This window comes from Chrysemys picta, chromosome 25, assembly GCF_011386835.1.
Source record: "Chrysemys picta bellii isolate R12L10 chromosome 25, ASM1138683v2, whole genome shotgun sequence".
NCBI lineage: Eukaryota > Metazoa > Chordata > Testudines > Emydidae > Chrysemys > Chrysemys picta.
This window is the reverse complement of record NC_088815.1, coordinates 17,065,170-17,082,414: the sequence shown is the minus strand read 5'-3', so window position 1 is coordinate 17,082,414 and position 17,245 is coordinate 17,065,170. Positions and strand designations below refer to the sequence as shown.

Here is a 17,245-nt window from a genome sequence, read left to right as displayed (position 1 = left end):
GGCAGTCGTCTCATCCTGTGAGGCTGCGCGAGAGGCGGATGCTTCCTGAGGGGCGGGGCCCAGCCCGGTGGAACATGGCGAAGACCTACGATTATCTCTTCAAGCTGCTGCTGATCGGGGACTCGGGTGTGGGCAAGACCTGTGCGCTCTTCCGCTTCTCCGAGGATGCGTTCAATGCCACCTTCATCTCCACCATCGGTGAGCGCTGCCCCCTCAGCCGCGTCGGGCCCTTCGGGGACGGCAGTGGGCGAGCGAGCGAGACGCGGGGGGCGGGTGTTGCTAGGGGCCGGGCGGCCCGTGTGGCTGCGGGATAAGGGGGTTCCGGGGGGCAGGGGAGCTGCGTGTTCGGGTCTGGCGAGGGCAGCTCCGTGTGTCTGTCCATGGCGTGTGCACTCTTACGGATACAGATAGCCGGTAGGCCCGAGCTGCCGTGTGCGGGGTGGGGCACGGGGCCGTCCCCCGTCGGGAGGGGGCCGCACGCGGGATGAGGGGAATGATCTGAAACTGAAGGATTTGTATTGGCACTACGGTGTATTGTTGTTTGCCACTGTAAATTAAATCTAAATAGGGCACGCTCAGTCCGCAATAAGAGTCTCCACGCTGATGTGCACCGAAATAACTGCCCATTCCAACCCGGTCTACACTACACTACGCACTTTTGCTAGTGTTGGTTAAAGACATGCGGTTTGTTTGCAACATTTACATTACCAAAAAAGCCCTACCGTAGGCGAATATATACCAGGATAAAAGTGCTTTTACCAGTATAGCTTATTTTGGATGGAGAACTGGTATAAGCTACACCACTAAAAGCATTCTCCTGCCAATATAAGCTGTGTCTGCAGTAGGAGGGTTTGCTGGTATAGCTGTACCAGTAAATTTATTCTAACGTAGACTATGCCTTAGTTATTTCAGTTCCAGTTTGTGTGCAGACAGGTCCTTAGCTAGATAGTGTACTTCTATACTTTTTGCATAGCAGTTGAGGTTTCATACACTAACATATGGGGGGGAGTAATGTTACATCTGTAGAATTACATATGGAATTAAAAAATAAACAGTGTTGCTCTGAAATCTGACTTATTTTTTAGTCATACTAAAATAAGACTATTTTAAAATGTTAATTTTTCTTTGCCAGTTTTTGACATGTTGTCTTAGTAAGAAGAGACTACCCCACTGCTAAAACAAATTCTCTAATAGTCTATTAGAATTGAGAAAAGAGAAATCTAATAGATTGTAATTAGATGATACTTCCAGCGACCCTGTGTGGCATAATGCTTTGTTGACCTTGATACAGCTTTTCTGAAGTTATATTGAACTGTACATTCTGGTTCAGTTGTAGCTACAGTAGGTCAGGCTTTGGATGTGACTGTACTTAAAGGGTTTTTATTTATTTGGTGTAACAATGTTACAATTTCCCTGCTGGTTTACAACAGGTCTGCTTTCAACAGAGGCTTTGTGAATTTGCATCTAATCTATTAACTAAATGGAATGGGTGCCTTTGTTTTGGAAAGTTAAAGGGGGAAAAAGTGTTAATTTGGTCTATTCTGGAAATCTTAATTAATGTAGTTTTTTCCCCCAGGTATTGACTTTAAGATTAGAACCATAGAGCTAGATGGCAAGAGAATTAAACTGCAGATATGGTAAGTATTTTCTTTTAAAGCTATATGAATTAAGATAAAATGTTTAGTTCGTGCCAAGTATCTCTCTTTGCTTCACAATTTGCATACTGATTGGTGATATTATCAATAGGATTTTTTGCTCTAATCCTGCTCTTTGGGAGATTATAGTATCTGAGTTTATTGACGATGGGGTTTATATAAAATAGATCCTGTCAAACTAACTTGATATCTTTTTTTTTTCTATGAGATTACAAATTTGGTAGATAAAGGTAATAAAGTTGATATAATACACTTCTGTAAAGGTGTTTGATTTAGTACCACATGATATTTTGATTTTTAAAAAAATAGAACAATATGAAATTTAACATGGCATCCATTAAATGGATTAAAAACTGGCTAAGTGATAGGTCTTGACAATGTAATTGTGAATGGGGAAATCATTGAACAAGTACGTTTCCACTGGAAACAGTGGAGTCTTGCATGGATAACACTAGAACTAGGGGTCAGCAAATGAAATTAATAGGCAGCAGGTTTAAAACAAACAAAAGGAAGTATTTCTTCACACTACACAGTCAACCTGTGGAACTGTTTGCCAGAGAATGTTGTGACGACCAGGATTAACAGGGTTCGAAAAAGAATTAGATAAGTTCATAGAGGATAGGTGCATCAGTGGCTATTAGCCAGGATGGGCAGAGATGCAAAACCATGCGCTGAAGTGTCCCTAGCTTCTGTTTGCCAGAAGCTGGGAATGGGCAACAGAGGACGGATCACTTGATGATTACCTGTTCTGTTCGTTCTCTCGGAAGCACCTGGCATTGGCCATTGTCAAGACAGGATACTGGGTTAGATGGACCATTGATCTGACCTAGCATGGCTGTTCTTATGGATCAGTTCTTGGCCCCATGCTATTTAACATTTTTATCAGTGACCCAAAGAAAAACGTAAACAACAAGGAGTCTGGTGGCACCTTAAAGACTAACAGATTGATTTGGGCATAAGCTTTCGTGAGTAAAAACCTCACTTCTTCGGATGCAAGAAAAACATAAACACTGAAAGATTTTAGGTGACACACAAACTGAGGGAGTGGTAAATAACGATTCAGAGATGCCTGGTAAATTGGATGCAAGCAAATATGTATTTTAATACGGCTACAAGTAAATATATATATATATATAGGAACAAAAAATGTAGGCCGGACTCTATCCAGGGAAGCATTGACTCTCTGAAAAAGATTCGGGGGTTGTGGTGGATAATCATCTGAACACTAGGAGCTTGTGTGATGCTGTGGCCAAAAGAGCTAATGCGATCTTGGAATGCATATACAGAGGAATCATAGAGATCAGAAGGGACCGCCAGGGTCATCTAGTCCAACCCCCTGCCAAGATGCAAGATTTGTTGGATCTAAATCATCCAAGACAGATGGCTATCCAGCCTTCTTTGGAAAACCTCCAGTGAAGAAGCTTCCACAACCTCCTGAAGTAGTTTGTTCCATTGTCTTACTGTTCTTACAGTTAGGAAGTTTTTTTTCTTGAAATTTAACCTAATCTGCTGTGCTGTGGTTTGAATCCATTGCCTCTTGTCCTGCCCTCTGTGACAAGAGAACAATTTTTCCATCCTTTTATGACAGCCTTTCAAGTATCTGAAGACAGCTATCAGATCCCCCACCTTAATCTCTTCCAAACTAAACATACCCAGGTCCTTCAGTCTTTGCTCATGTGGCTTGCATTCCATCCCTTTAATCATCTTTGTTGCTCGCCTCTGGATGCTTTCCAGTTTCTCTACCTCCTTTCTATACATTGGTGACCAAAATTGGACACAGTACTTAAGCTGAGGCCTAACCAACGCCAAGTAGAGCGGTACTATCACCTCCTGTGAACTGCATGCTATGCCTGTTAATGCAACCTAAAATTGTATTTGCTTTTTCTGCAATAGCGTCGCATTGCTGACTCACGTTGAGGTTGTGATCCATCACAACTCCCAAATCCTTCACAGCCGTGCTGCAGTCAAGCCAGTTTCCCCCCATTCTGTATCTGTGTGTATGATTTTTCTTCCCAAAGTGTAGCACCTTGCATTTGTTTTTGAATTTCATTTTATTGTCTATAGCCCAGTTCCCCAATTTATCAAGATCCCTCTAAATTTTTGCTCTATCCTCCAAAGTATGGGCAACTTCCTCTAGCTTTTTGTCATCTGCAAACTTGATCAGTATGCTCTCTATACCTACATCCAGGTCATTAATGAAGATGTTAAACAGCATCGGACCCCAAGCAGATCCTTGTGGAACCCCACTTGAGACCTTCCTCCAATCCAAGATCATTCCATTAATCCTGGAATCCTGCTGGAATACTGTGTTCAGTTCTGGTGCCAACAATTCAAGAAGGATGTTGATAAATTGAGAGTTCAGACACCAGCCATGAGAGTGATTAAAAGATTAGAAAACTTGCCTTTTTAGTGATAGACTCAAGGTGATCGGTCTATTTAGCTTAACAAAAAGAAGGTTAGGGGGTGACTAGATAATAGTCTAAAAGTATCTACATGGGGAACAAATGTTTAATAATGGGCTCTTCAGTATTGCAGAGAAAGGTATAACACAATCTGATGGCTGGAAGTTGAAGCTAGACAAATTCAGACTGGAAATAGCTATACATTTTTTTGCAGAGCGTAATTAACCATTGGAACAATTTACCAAGGGTGGTGGTGGAGTCTCCATCACTGATAATTTTAAAATCAAGATTGGATATTTTTCCAAAAGACGTGCTCGAGGAATTATTTTGGGAAAGTTCCCTGGCCTGTATTATTCAGGAGGTCAGACTAGATCATAATGGTTCCTTCTGGCCTTTGAATCTGTGAAGTTAAAGCTGTAGATTTGGTGTGTTTTAAAGAATGTTCCTGTAAAGTTTAATGAAATTCTCTCTAGTGACCTTAATTTCAGAATGTGTTCAAGTAGTTTGCATGTACTAATTGGATTTGCTTAATTATTTTAGGGACACAGCTGGGCAGGAACGGTTTAGAACAATCACAACTGCATATTACAGAGGAGCAATGGTAGGCATGATGTAGCTGAAATTTTTTTTAATCTATTTATAATTTGCTGAAAGTGAAACCATTCAAGTTTTACTATGAAGCATAAGCATTTATAACTGTAATGAGCTTCAGAACTTGAACTCCACTTGGTGAAGTATTTGATAAGACCAGTGCTCCCATCGCTATGTTCAAATTACGCTGGTGTGGGAGTCCCACAAAGTCAGACTTCCAGTGTGACTTGCATGTGCATTTTGGTGGCAAATAAATAATGTGTGGCTTGCTAGGACATAGGTTGTAGAACATCTCAAAGATTCTTGTACTCTGATATGTAATAAATTTAACTCAAGCTACATAGTAGAATGCTGTTTGGTTTTTTTGTTTCCTTTCAGCAGTTGCTTCTCTATGCAAGTGGCTTCGTATCAAAGGTTGATGTGGTGTTTGTTTTGGGGGGGGGGAGGAGGGTTTTTTTTTTTTTAATTCTAGCCTTTCAGAATTTATTTTTCTTTCTGTCTTGGACATGTCTGTAATCCTTACAAAAACAATTGTTAGTTGAAATTAAGTTGCCATGTCTTTTTTTTTTTTTTTTTTTTTTTTTTTAATCTTTAGGGCATCATGTTGGTATATGACATAACCAATGAGAAATCTTTTGAAAACATTCGGAATTGGGTCAGGAATATTGAAGAGGTAACTTCCCATTTTATTTACAGGAATCTTTAATATTAAATATACTGTCCCTATGCAACCTTTAGAAAAATAGTTAGTCAAAATGGTTCAGAACTGTGAAATTTGTCACTAAGTTGTGTATGTTAAAATAAATATATAATTTTTTTTTGTGTGGAGTGGGTTGGAGAGACGGTGTTCGTCTGAAGCTCCAAATTGGTAATATCTTCTGGAATTTATTAGTCAGTAGTAATTCAGTATGCCTGCATGTAAGAGCAGACTACATGAACGGGAGTCTTTCCTGCAATTAAGAAATCCAACAGTTGACTGATTCTACCCTGACAGCATTCTAATTATTTCTAAACAGAGCACTTTCTGGGCATTGAGTGGCACCAGTATATTGCAGGCATGAGGTATTGTCCTAGTTGGAGCTGTAAATCCCTGGAAAATGTTCAGCATCAAAGTTGTCAATGCTTTCAGCACAACACCTAGTTCATCTTGTTGATGGCATTCTGCATTTATTGAGCACTTCTAGAGTTAACTCAGTACTTAGTCAGAATTCAGAAATTATTTGTTAATCTTGCAATGTGCAGTTATGAAGCTTTAAACTTTATGGACGTAGAAAAAACAGTGAAGGATAGAGAGAAGTAATTGTGATATAGACTTAAAATGTGTGTTTTTCATGATGTGAAGTAAAAAATGTTGTAGAACTTGTACAGCTCAGTTATCACATTACTTTGTCCTACAATTACCATTCTACCTCTCTTCACTTGACTCCCGTTGTCATAATAAAGAAAAAGTTTCCTAGTCAGCTGAGCTGCTTCCTTTACATTTTTCCTTCACTGGATGCCTAAAAAGGGTGAGGTGACATGGCCTCTTGGGCCAAAAGCGATTTGTTAACCCCTGCGTTGCCAGTGTGGGGTTGATACACCCCGCCACATAGGTACACGAGACAAGATACAGAAAGCATCATAATTACTTCAGGTCAGTGTGAAGCTGTAGTCTGGATAACTTTCTCTAAGACTAATGGTGAACTGAAAGTTAACATCTTACCTGCTTCTAATTAAAAAGCCAATTTCCCCTTTTTTGTGTGTGTGGAGAGGGAGTGTACATATTAATAAACATTGCAGTTCTGAAATGGCAGCAATGGATATTATGGTATGAAAAACTAACTTTTCCTGTAATTATTGTGAATTCACTGCCTTAGTTACACTATAAGTCTGTAGCTTTTGGGGGATGGGTGGAAGAGAAGAGTATGAGGTATGTTGTATGTTCCTGGCATGCTATCAGAACTCAGTGCAGAGTATAATGGTCTCTTGTAAGAGAGAATACATATTAAAAGTAAACGTCATGAACACAAAGCCAACAAATGTTCTGCAAATAATTTATCTTACCTTTGTGCCCATTTTCATCTTAGCACGCATCCCCAGATGTCGAAAAGATGATTCTTGGAAACAAATGTGATGTGAATGATAAAAGACAAGTTTCTAGAGAGCAAGGGGAGAAGGTGAGTGCCCCAATTCCGCTCTCTGGATAGACACTAGTCTGTTGTGATTGAATTCCATGTTCTTCTAAGCCCCTTTGGTATGGACAATGACCAGTTCTGAGCTCTGAGTCTCTCAGGCACAGTCTCTGACATCCTTCTTGGGCAGTGAGAGCCACAGTCGTGCCACCATGCTGGAACTGGTGCTACAGACTTCCTCAGTCCCCAGTTGTTTATATATATTCCTCCCAGAGTTCATGTCTCTGTGGGAGCTCTGGTTTCTTAAGTCCTTCAGAGAGAACATGGCAGTAAAGCAAGGAACATAGACTTAGCACAGGAGTTTCTTAATCACAAGCACTTACACATGAGTTACAGATCTATGGAAAACAAGAATCCTGAATGCAATCCCCCTATTCCAGTGGTCCCCAACGGCGGCTTTTCGGCGACGCCTCTTAATGCCGCTGCTTCTCAGCGGCATTTCAGCGGTGACACCTCTTGACGTTGCTGCTTCTCGGCAGCATTTCGGCGGATGCTTCTCGGTCCTCGGTGGCTCGTCGTCTGGTGCCCGCCACACCAAAAAGGTTGGGGACCACTGCCCTCGTCTGACCTCCCTGCCCCTGTGAGTTTTGGGTTTGGTATTAGTCCTTAAACCAGGCAGCCTGTCCAGGCTTCTTGACCTGGTCATCTTGCAACTGGCAGTGTAATGGAGTCAGCTGTTTAGAAGCACCCCTTTTTAAAATAAGCTTGGGGTATGTCTACGTTGCAATCACTGGGTGTGATTGCAGTTCAAAAAGACATACCTGAACTAACTTTAATCTCACTAACTCAGATCTCAAAACAGGAACGCTGTGGCTATACAAGCATCAGTGCAGACTATAGAAACCCACCTGAAATCCTGGGTAATTACTTGTGGGGCTAGCCCACACTGAAGCTTGTGCTGCCACAGCTTGTCTGCTCAAGCTGCAGTTACACCCAGCAATTACAGTCTACACATATTCTCAGTCCCTCTTGTTGCCCATGTGTTTCCTCTGGGGAAATTCCAGGGTCCAAAGTCAGTTGCCCTGTTAGTAGAAAACCCATTGTTCCAGTAGGGAAGAGTCGTTCAATGTTGATGGCCTTTGATTGCTCTGTGTCAGGTTTTCAGACAATTTGTCCACTCCCTGTCCAGCCTCTGCTGTGAAATGGATACTCTAATCTACTGTTTACAATGCTAAATGACATTCACAAAACTGAATTCATTAATTTGACATAGACATATCCCCCAAATTTTCACAGTGAGAACAGCATTGTATTGTGTATCATTGATCTTTATTGCAAGAGTTAAAATTTTAACAATTCTGGAATGCTTCAGGAAACTCATCAACTGGTGTTTCATTTAGGAGTACAGGTAGTAAATGTGAGCATAGAATAATTCTATCAACGTGTGCAGTATTGCATGTAGACTGAATTAGTCTTTTTTTCTTTTTCTTTTTTTTTTTTTCCCAAAAGCAAGTGTTGTCACCCTTTCTCTAAAAGTTCCCAATGTATTAGGCTGTGTATCCTAAAAGTCTTATTGCGTAAATTCATTTATTTTTAATTAGAGTTTTAAATACAAAAATGCACCTATCCAATCTCTAGACACCTTTTTGACACTTAATGTATTTTTAAATTATAATCATAGAATATCAGGGTTGGAAGGGACCTCAGGAGGTCATCTAGTCCAACCCCCTGCTCAAAGCAGGACCTAATCCAAACTAAATCATCCCAGCCAGGGCTTTGTCAAGCCTGACCTTAAAAACCTCTAAGGAAGGAGATTACACCACCTCCCTAGGTAACCCATTCCAGTGGTTCACCACCCTCCTAGTGAAAAAGTTTTTCCTAATATCCAATTTAAATCTCCCCCACTGCAACTTGAGACCATTACTCCTTGTTCTGTCATTTTCTACCACTGAGAACAGTCTAGATCCATCCTCTTTGGAACCCCCTTTCAGGTAGTTGAAAGCAGCTATCAAATCGCCCTCCATTCTTCTCTTCTGCAGACTAAACAATCCCAGTTCCCTCAGCCTCTCCTCATAAGTCATGTGCTCCAGCCCCCTAATCATTTTTGTTGCCCTCCGCTGGACTCTTTCCAATTTTTCCACATCTTTCTTGTAGCGTGCGGCCCAAAACTGGACACAGTACTCCAGGTGAGGCCTCACCAATGTCGAATAGAGGGGAACGATCACATCCCTCGATCTGCTGGCAATGCCCCTACTTATACAGCCCAAAATGCTGTTAGCCTTCTTGGCAACAAGGGCACACTGTTGACTCATACCCAGCGTCTCGTCTACAGTAACCCCTAGGTCCTTTTTTGCAGAACTGCTGCCTAGCCACTCGGTCCCTAGTCTGTAACAGTGAATGGGATTCTTCCGTCCTAAGTGCAGTACTCTGCACTTGTCCTTGTTGAACCTCATCAGGTTTCTTTTGGCCCAGTCCTCTTAATTTGTCTAATGTAACAACATACCACAAATTCTCTTCCTTTTTGAAATTCTCCTCCACCCTTCCATATTTTCAGATATATGAGAGGGAGGAGATAATCCTATATAATGAAGTGTTATTCCCCAACCATTGGGACAAGAGTTTCTAGGTGTGTAATGACAAACTTTTTGAGCAAAAGGAGGAAAATTTACATGCTTTGGAAGTCCTGCTTTTCCCTGAAGGCCAGTGGAATGGGGCACATTGACACCTAAAGCTGGAAGAAACAATCCTGCTAATTCCTCATAAATGACAGTAGAGGTCCGTAAAGGTACAGGGAGCCACCAGAGCAGAACAGCTTGCAGGCACTTAGTTTTATAACTTGTAAGAAACTTCATTCTCATCATCACCTATTCTTGCTGTTTTGTTGTTGTTCTTCTAATTTGTGTTTCTTATGCAAAAATATCAAATCTAGCCCATACTCTTTGTGAAGGTTTCTTGTCGGGATTGTTATGAGTGCTTTGAAAAAATATGCATATTTTTACCTTAAATATGATGCTTTAAATTTTATTTTTAAACAAGACTGCAAGTTAAATCAGTGTAATATAACTAGGATATTAAACAATTTGGGTAAAGAGAAATATTTTTTTTTAACTTTTAAAAGATTCTGTGGTATCTGAATTTCAGTTTAATGCTGCCACTTTGCAAAGTCCTCCTTTCAGTACCATGGCAGGTCTTGCACAGTGAGAATGAATTCTTATTCAGGGCTTATATCTGATATCCCTTTTTTTTTTTCTTTTTTTTTTTTTTTTTTGTTCAGCTAGCTATTGGTTTTGGAATTAAATTCATGGAGACCAGTGCAAAAGCGAATATTAACATAGAGAACGTGAGTATTGATTTTTTTTTTCTCCTAGTACAGACTATTTTATATGATTTGTACATAAAAGCAATAGGAGCATCTATCTATTTTGACTACATGCTGTTAAATCCTATCTGTTATTGGCAATGGGTTTTTAGTTAACTTAGACGGTCTCATGGAAGTATTTTGCAAAGAGCACGTTCCACTATGTAAATAAAGTTAAAATAACTTTGTACAACCTTATCTGTATTTACTATGATTCTCTGCTTATTAAGAACACTTCTTCTGTCCATCCTGAGAAATGGTTTTGGTATGAACCCCTCTGTGCTGGGCCAGTGTGAATGTGTGTGAAATCTCTCACTGTGCCCTCCAAAGGTGCCACGGTTGGGCGTGTCTGGCATCCTGCTGCAGATTCTTCAGCTACTGATGGATTGACTTGAGCTGGTATATCCTTTCATGTAGTAATCTGCACTAAATCAGCTTGTAGTAACTTTCAATGACTCTTGCACATCAAACCAAAGTTCTGTGGATCAACAGTGGTCCTGGAGAGAGACACTTTCTCTCTGAAATCAAGAGTCCGTCTTTTAACTGTTAAAGGTTTCCAAATGGTAGGTCACAAAAATATTCCTGGCTAAAACATTGACATTCACCAGTACTTCTTGGTTTTGGAGTTATGAAAGCAGCTTTTATTAAACGAACTTCCACATGTATAGGTAGCTAATAAAACACAAGTTTTAAATATGCTCTTACTTTAGGCATTTTTCACTCTTGCGAGAGATATCAAAGCAAAAATGGACAAGAAATTGGTGAGTAACTGTTACTGAGTCCAAGCCACTTGTGGTGTTTTGTTTTCTGTTGGTTGGGTGTGGGTTTTTTTTGTGTTTTAATCCCACTACAGTATTACATTGACTAGAATATTTGTTTTTTGAGGCCTATTCCACTTAGGCACATTGGTGAATGCAGAAATTTTTGTCAGTCCTCCAATCAACTCTCTGGGTGCTTTTTGAATACAAACAGATGGCTAATTCCTATAGCGTAAAGTCATAATTGAGATAGTTTTTAAATAGAGATTCTCTAAAGTTGCTAATAAATCCTATTTTGCTTTACTGAAATTGTGGTGGGAGCTATAGCAAGGAAACTAATCAAGGAAATTCCTCACTTAGAGGCCTTGTCTACACTATGGGGGGAGATCTATCTAAATTTATGCAACTTCAGCTATGTAAATAACATAGCTGAAATCAGCATACATAGATCTACTTACCGTGGGGTCCACACTATGCTATGTCAACGGGAGACGCTCTCCCGTCGACTCCCCTTGTGCTTCTTGTTCAGGTGGAGTACAGGAGTCGACAGGAGAGTGATCTGCAGTCGATTTAGCGGGTCTCCACTCGAGCCACTAAATCAACCGCCGATGCACCGATCGCCACATGTTGATCCCCCGGTAAGTGTAGACAAACCCTTACGTTCTGATTGAATCATAGAAATTAGAAATGGGTGGAGGCCGATCAGGTTGTTCTGTACTGGACCCAGTGTTCTCCAAAATATTATTATGTAACCAGTTCTAGTTATGGGACTAGCTTCTGGGATTTTTATCACCAAATCATGTTTCACCTGGTGGATTTCTAAAAATTTCCTTCATGCAACCGATGAGACTGCATGAATTTTGGTCTTATTTATTAACAAGTTTAACAAAGAAGCATTGTGTGACTTTTACTGAAACAAATTCCTATATAGGTTTGTTTGTGGTTTTTTTTTTTTTTTTTTTTTTTTAATATATATATATAATATATATATATATATATATATATATAAACGACCACCATGTGACATAGAAGTTGGTGCAGATATAACTGCTGTATTTGGGTCTTGCTGATGACTCAGATGTTTTAACGAGACCAATATAAAAGTTGTGGATGCTTTCACCTCAATAGGCATTTGAATCCAGTAGGCGCATAAAGAATATGCACAGTCCATGTTTGGTTGAGCCTGGTTTAGCAGAATTCATTTTTTGTTGTTTTGTTTTGATTTTCGGGGGAAGGGGGGAGGGAGCTGGGGGTTTGTTTTTTGACCTGCTATAGAGAGCATTTTGAATCCAGCTCAAAAGTAAAGTAATCTTGCAATCACTCTAGTTAAATATAAATAACCTTTTAAATTCTTTGCATCTTTAGGAAGGCAATAGCCCACAAGGCAGCAACCAGGGAGTCAAAATCACACCAGACCAGCAAAAGAAAAGCAGCTTTTTCCGATGTGTTCTTCTGTGAGGGACACTGCCTTAACCTGAGCATCTGCTCAATCGAACTGGACTGTGCCTGTTCTGAGTGAGATTTCCTCTGTGTGTGGATTTAACACTTTCAATATGTTGTGTCACACTGTGGCCATCAGAATAAGATTAAGAAATTGTTTATTTTAATAACTGTCTGACTCTTCAATTTTGGAGATGAAATTTTTTAAATATTTTTCTGTCACACCTTCCGCTTGGCATATGCATTGTTTAGGGAAGGGATACAGATCAAAAGTGACCTCCAATAGCACCTTTACTGACAAGCTTCACTCTCTGGGCGGGGGTTTATATCTAATGTGTCTAAAGTAGAAAAATTAAGTTTAAATGACTTTACACTGAAATGCCAACATTAATAAACTAATGGTATGTGTACATGATACACGCATATAAATGTCTATAGATACATAGAGCACAATCACTTCAAAACAACAAAAATGCACTTATTTTAAACCGTTACTTATAGCTTTCAAATGGTGGGTAGAAGCTTTCTGCATATCTATCCTTTTGGCTATCACAGGACAAAATCATTTTTGTCCGTCACTAGTTCAGTTCCACCGTTCTAGACAATCCACCAGTAAAAATTAAATGAAACACAATGCCTCATCAGAAAGAAAGAAAATATCTATTTTTTTAGAGAACCAAAGTGTGCTGTAAATATAATAAATCCTTGATATGAGAAGTTTTGGAGGAAAAAACTTTATTTTCCCCATGTTAGGGAGGACCATCCAGAATATATTTGTCGAATATCTAGGCATCTTTTAAATTGAGATAATTTTATTCTATACTCTTGTGCAAATGATCTGTGTTTCTAATCTGTTATCTATAGTTATAGACCACCTTATTCAAAAGTAACGATATAACTGAATAACACTATCATGGGCCGCATAAATTTTTAATTTCATAGTTGAGAATGACTTCAAACAAACCTTTCATGACTTAGTGGTTATTTCTAACTTGTGAAAACAAAAATGTATTGCATTTCTCCCGTATGAAAATGCACACTCCATAGATTGACACTTTCTGAAAACTGGCTTTTTTTTTTTTTTTGGCTGACATTTCTCTTGCTCCCATGCCATGATTGCTTAAGATTTAAAGTGGTAGTGAATTGTTTTAACTATGTATGGCAATGCAAACGATGAGGTACAGGAAAATTGTGGTGACCCTTAAAGAAAATATACTTCTGTGTATGTACACTTTATACACACAGACACAACACATTCCAATATATCAAACTTAACAGCCAAGCAATTTTAAGCTCTTTTTATGCAGCTTTCAGGTTAATGGTTGTAAAACTGATTTTAATTAACTGGATTTGAAAAGAAGCCAACAAGTAAGCTATTTAGAAGCTGCTCTTTCTGTCCGGTAACTGGCATAATGGTAAAAGAGCACATTTGAAGAGAATGAACGTATCAGCAATGTCCTGCAACTCACTGGAATTGTTAACATGTTTTGTTTACATTGACAACTGCACTTAAGGGAAAAATAAATTAAAGCTCATTTTAAAATTGAGTTTTTACTCCCTACCTCTCTTTCCTTGAAGTCTGCGTGAATATGTTCCAACCTCTTTTCTTGCAGTAGCTTTCACTAGTGTCACTAGAGTTAAAGGTCAAATATTAAAATATTTTATAATAATGTAACTAATTCTCCTACAGGCAAATATGAGCTCAGCCTTTTGGCTCAAACTGAATACCAAACGGAAACTAAAGCTTTACTCTCTTGCACACTTACCATGTAACTTTTTTAAATGGCTTTTTTTCTATGCTGTCAGCTACCCTTTGTCCAGTGTTGACATGTTAAACTGAGCTAATTTTGTTCATTAAGCCATCTGCATGTAACATGCATATTCCAACAAGAATCAAGTAAGGATTGTATAGTATGAGGACTTGGCAAGCGTGCTGAATGATAGACTTCTCTAGAGTAAAAATAATTCAGTTAATCATGGCTACATACGCAAAATAAAAAGATCCTTTGTATTTTTGCGTACAGCTAATACAGAGGTATAGGATGGACATGCAATGCTACGATGGTAGGATAAAGAAGCATTTTAAAAACATTCTAGGTAGTCATGAGCAGTTGGGGGTGGCTTAAGGGCGAGATGGTGGAACACTGTTGACAAACAAGAGTCTCTAACATACGTTTAAATATGTTAAAATTTTTAGTTTCTGTTTCAAAGCAGCGAATGAGGAATGTTCATCCTCCATCCTTATATCCTGTGGTAGCTGGGTGTTGCAGTCCATGTTATCCTTTGATTTGTGACTGTAAAATAGTGGGCAGTCTGGTACGCTATGCGGCCTACAATTACATGGCATCCCATGCTACAGAGTTATCAGGCTTGATTTGGGAGGGAGGAGGGGAGTATTCACTTCCAAACAGAGGTTGAAGGATGGAGTTGTGATCTTCACTTTTCATTTTTCTAGATCTTAATGGCTTGTACATTAGTCCTTTTTAATGTAAGTTAACATTTTTGTATGTGAATGTCCCATGTTTATGCAGGTGGTTGTACCTGTTTATATACCTACCTTACAGCATCATGATTTTTCTTTACAATGATTCTATTGTACTTAATTAACAATTATATTTTTGCTCAAACTCAGGAAGTTTCATGCAGTTAACTGTGATTTGCTGTCACCACTGTACATCTAGGATATATAGACTTGACATAAAAGTTAAATCAATTTTAAGCAACCTGAAGGCTGACATTCTAACATAGCAAATATATATAGTGAATTAATGTATACAGTTGGATACATGCTTTCCCTAAGTGCCGCTAAACACTGACAATGCTACATACAACTTGTAGCACTTTCACAGATCTTGGATAAATTCAGCATGTAGCTGGATACTTTCACTAGCACTTTCATAATTAAATTGGTATTCTAGAAAAAAGATGGTTTTATATCAACATGGCCAGAAGAAGCAACAAAAGAACAATAGCATATTCATTCATCACATATGTTCAACAGCTACTATTTGTACCACGCTTTTGTTTATACATGGAGGGCAAATCTCCATTTTTGGTGTATCAAGTTTTGTAAAACTTCAAAGAACTCATTAGTTACTCAAACGTATTTAACGCACTTGCTGCAAAGCTTTAGGTGTTCTTAAAAACAACTAAAAATCCAGCAGTTACTCTAACAATTGATGCTTGGCTTGCACAGAAACAAACCTACTTTTCGAGCACAAACTCAAAGACCTTATCTCTATTGTCTACATTTAATGACCATCACAAGATCTTGTGGTTGACTTGATCTTTGACGGTGGTTGGAATATTTTCAGATTGGCCCACCCAAACAGAGGTCTCAGACTTTCAATACCCTATCTTTCAGTAATGAGCAAGGGTGCTTTTTAACATGTTGTCACCTGGATGTGCACTAAATGTGGTCACCTGAGTGCACTCAATGTTTAGCAACATCAGAGCCTTATGCCAGCACCAGGCTTTCAGCCTCAGATTTATGAATCCTATGGATTATTTTAGTCCCCTTACTGCTGAGAAACATTTGGTCCCTCCCTTTAAGTGGGATGTTACTAACAACTTCTGTTTGCTGTTAGGGTGTTCTTTCCTCGTACTTTCTCTGGCTGATACTAGTGCCCAGAGGCCACCATGGTTTAAAGGTGTTCTCTAGGACTTGAAACAGTTGGGTGGTACACTGAAGAAGAGACTGGCAAAGAGCTGCTTGGAATAAGATCTTCATTTGTACAGGATGTTTATAGGGGGATATGGAAGAACTGACCAAGGCACACACAAATTTGTGATCATTCCTAGACATTGCAAAGACTCATCCAAATGAATGCTGTTGGGTAGTGTGCAGTCTGATTACTGCAGGGTGACTTCTCCATGACTAATTTTTTCAGATGATCAGGGTGGGTGGGTGAATAAGGTAGATTGGCAGGCTGGTTTCTCTCCAGCCCTTGCTGCAAGAATTATATACTCCCAATAGAGTGTCGGTCAGGGGTTTAGTGTGACTTGGTCACTAAGGAAAATCTAAACTCATTCATACCAACTTTTAAAAAACCTGTAAACATTTTTCTTTCAGTGTTTTTTTAGGATGACCACTGTTGGCTGCTCCCTCTGTGACAATGCCTTTCTTAAAATGCACTCATTGGTTTTCATGTTTGTATTTTTAAAAACTGTTATGTTTATTATGTGGTATTTGTTTTTACTCGGTTGTACAGAACCCTGAACATTGCGTAAATAAATTTCTTATGAAAAGAGCAGAACTTTTTTTCTTTGGTTTCTGCCAGTTCTGTTCATCTTCCATGTATAGCTTCCTAAGTAGAAAATAGGGTATTTCTTCCATTAGAGAGAAGGGGCAAGAACTTGGTAAGTTCTGGTTTGGTCTCAACTCTTTTTTCTTAATTTCCAGTCGTCTGTTGAAAAAACACCAAGTGTTGATCTTCTGAGACAACAATATCTAGCATAAAGATGCTTAGCAACGAGGTTCATTTTACTGCAGAATCGAGTTGACTACTTTCAATTTTATTGGACCAACATCTGTTGGTGGAAGGTTACAAACTTTTCAAGTTACTCAGAGCACTTCTTCAGGACTGTGTAGCTTGAAAGCTTGTACCTTCCACCAACAGATGTTGGTCTAATAAAAGATACTATCTCACCTACCTTGTCTCATATCTTGAGGACCCACAAGACTACAACAACACTGCAATTCAATTTTTTTATTCTGTGTGTTCCCCTACTTTAGCACCCACTCTTGCATTTATTTGGGAAACTGCCATAAGTGGTGATTACTTAATTTTGTTGAAACTGCCACACAATTAAAAAGTTACATTATTTCACAGACCGATGTGGGGATTGAACCTGTGAATCTTGGAGTGTAAGTGATTTCAGTGTTAAATGTATATGTAGCAAAATAAATCATTTTTATGATATACAAATT

The 17,245-nt window shown here is 39.1% G+C and overlaps 1 protein-coding gene across 3 annotated transcripts; it reads left to right on the top strand.

Annotated features, from left to right (window-relative positions):
* The first annotated feature begins 3 nt into the window (after positions 1–3).
* On the top strand, positions 4–16,565 carry RAB8A (RAB8A, member RAS oncogene family). Of its 3 annotated transcripts, XM_005279051.4 has the most exons (8): positions 8–198; positions 1,577–1,637; positions 4,598–4,658; positions 5,244–5,321; positions 6,715–6,804; positions 10,034–10,099; positions 10,828–10,878; positions 12,241–16,565. In XM_005279051.4, exons 1-8 carry the CDS (start codon positions 39–41, stop codon positions 12,331–12,333), a joined length of 660 nt encoding a protein of 219 aa, XP_005279108.3. In that variant the 5' UTR covers positions 8–38; the 3' UTR covers positions 12,334–16,565. The 3 variants fall into 3 exon arrangements, with proteins under 3 accessions (XP_042717974.1, XP_042717975.1, XP_005279108.3); XM_042862040.2 differs by lacking the exon at positions 10,828–10,878 and having other exon boundaries at positions 4–198; XM_042862041.2 differs by lacking the exon at positions 6,715–6,804 and having other exon boundaries at positions 6–198.
* Positions 16,566–17,245: the final 680 nt, after the last annotated feature.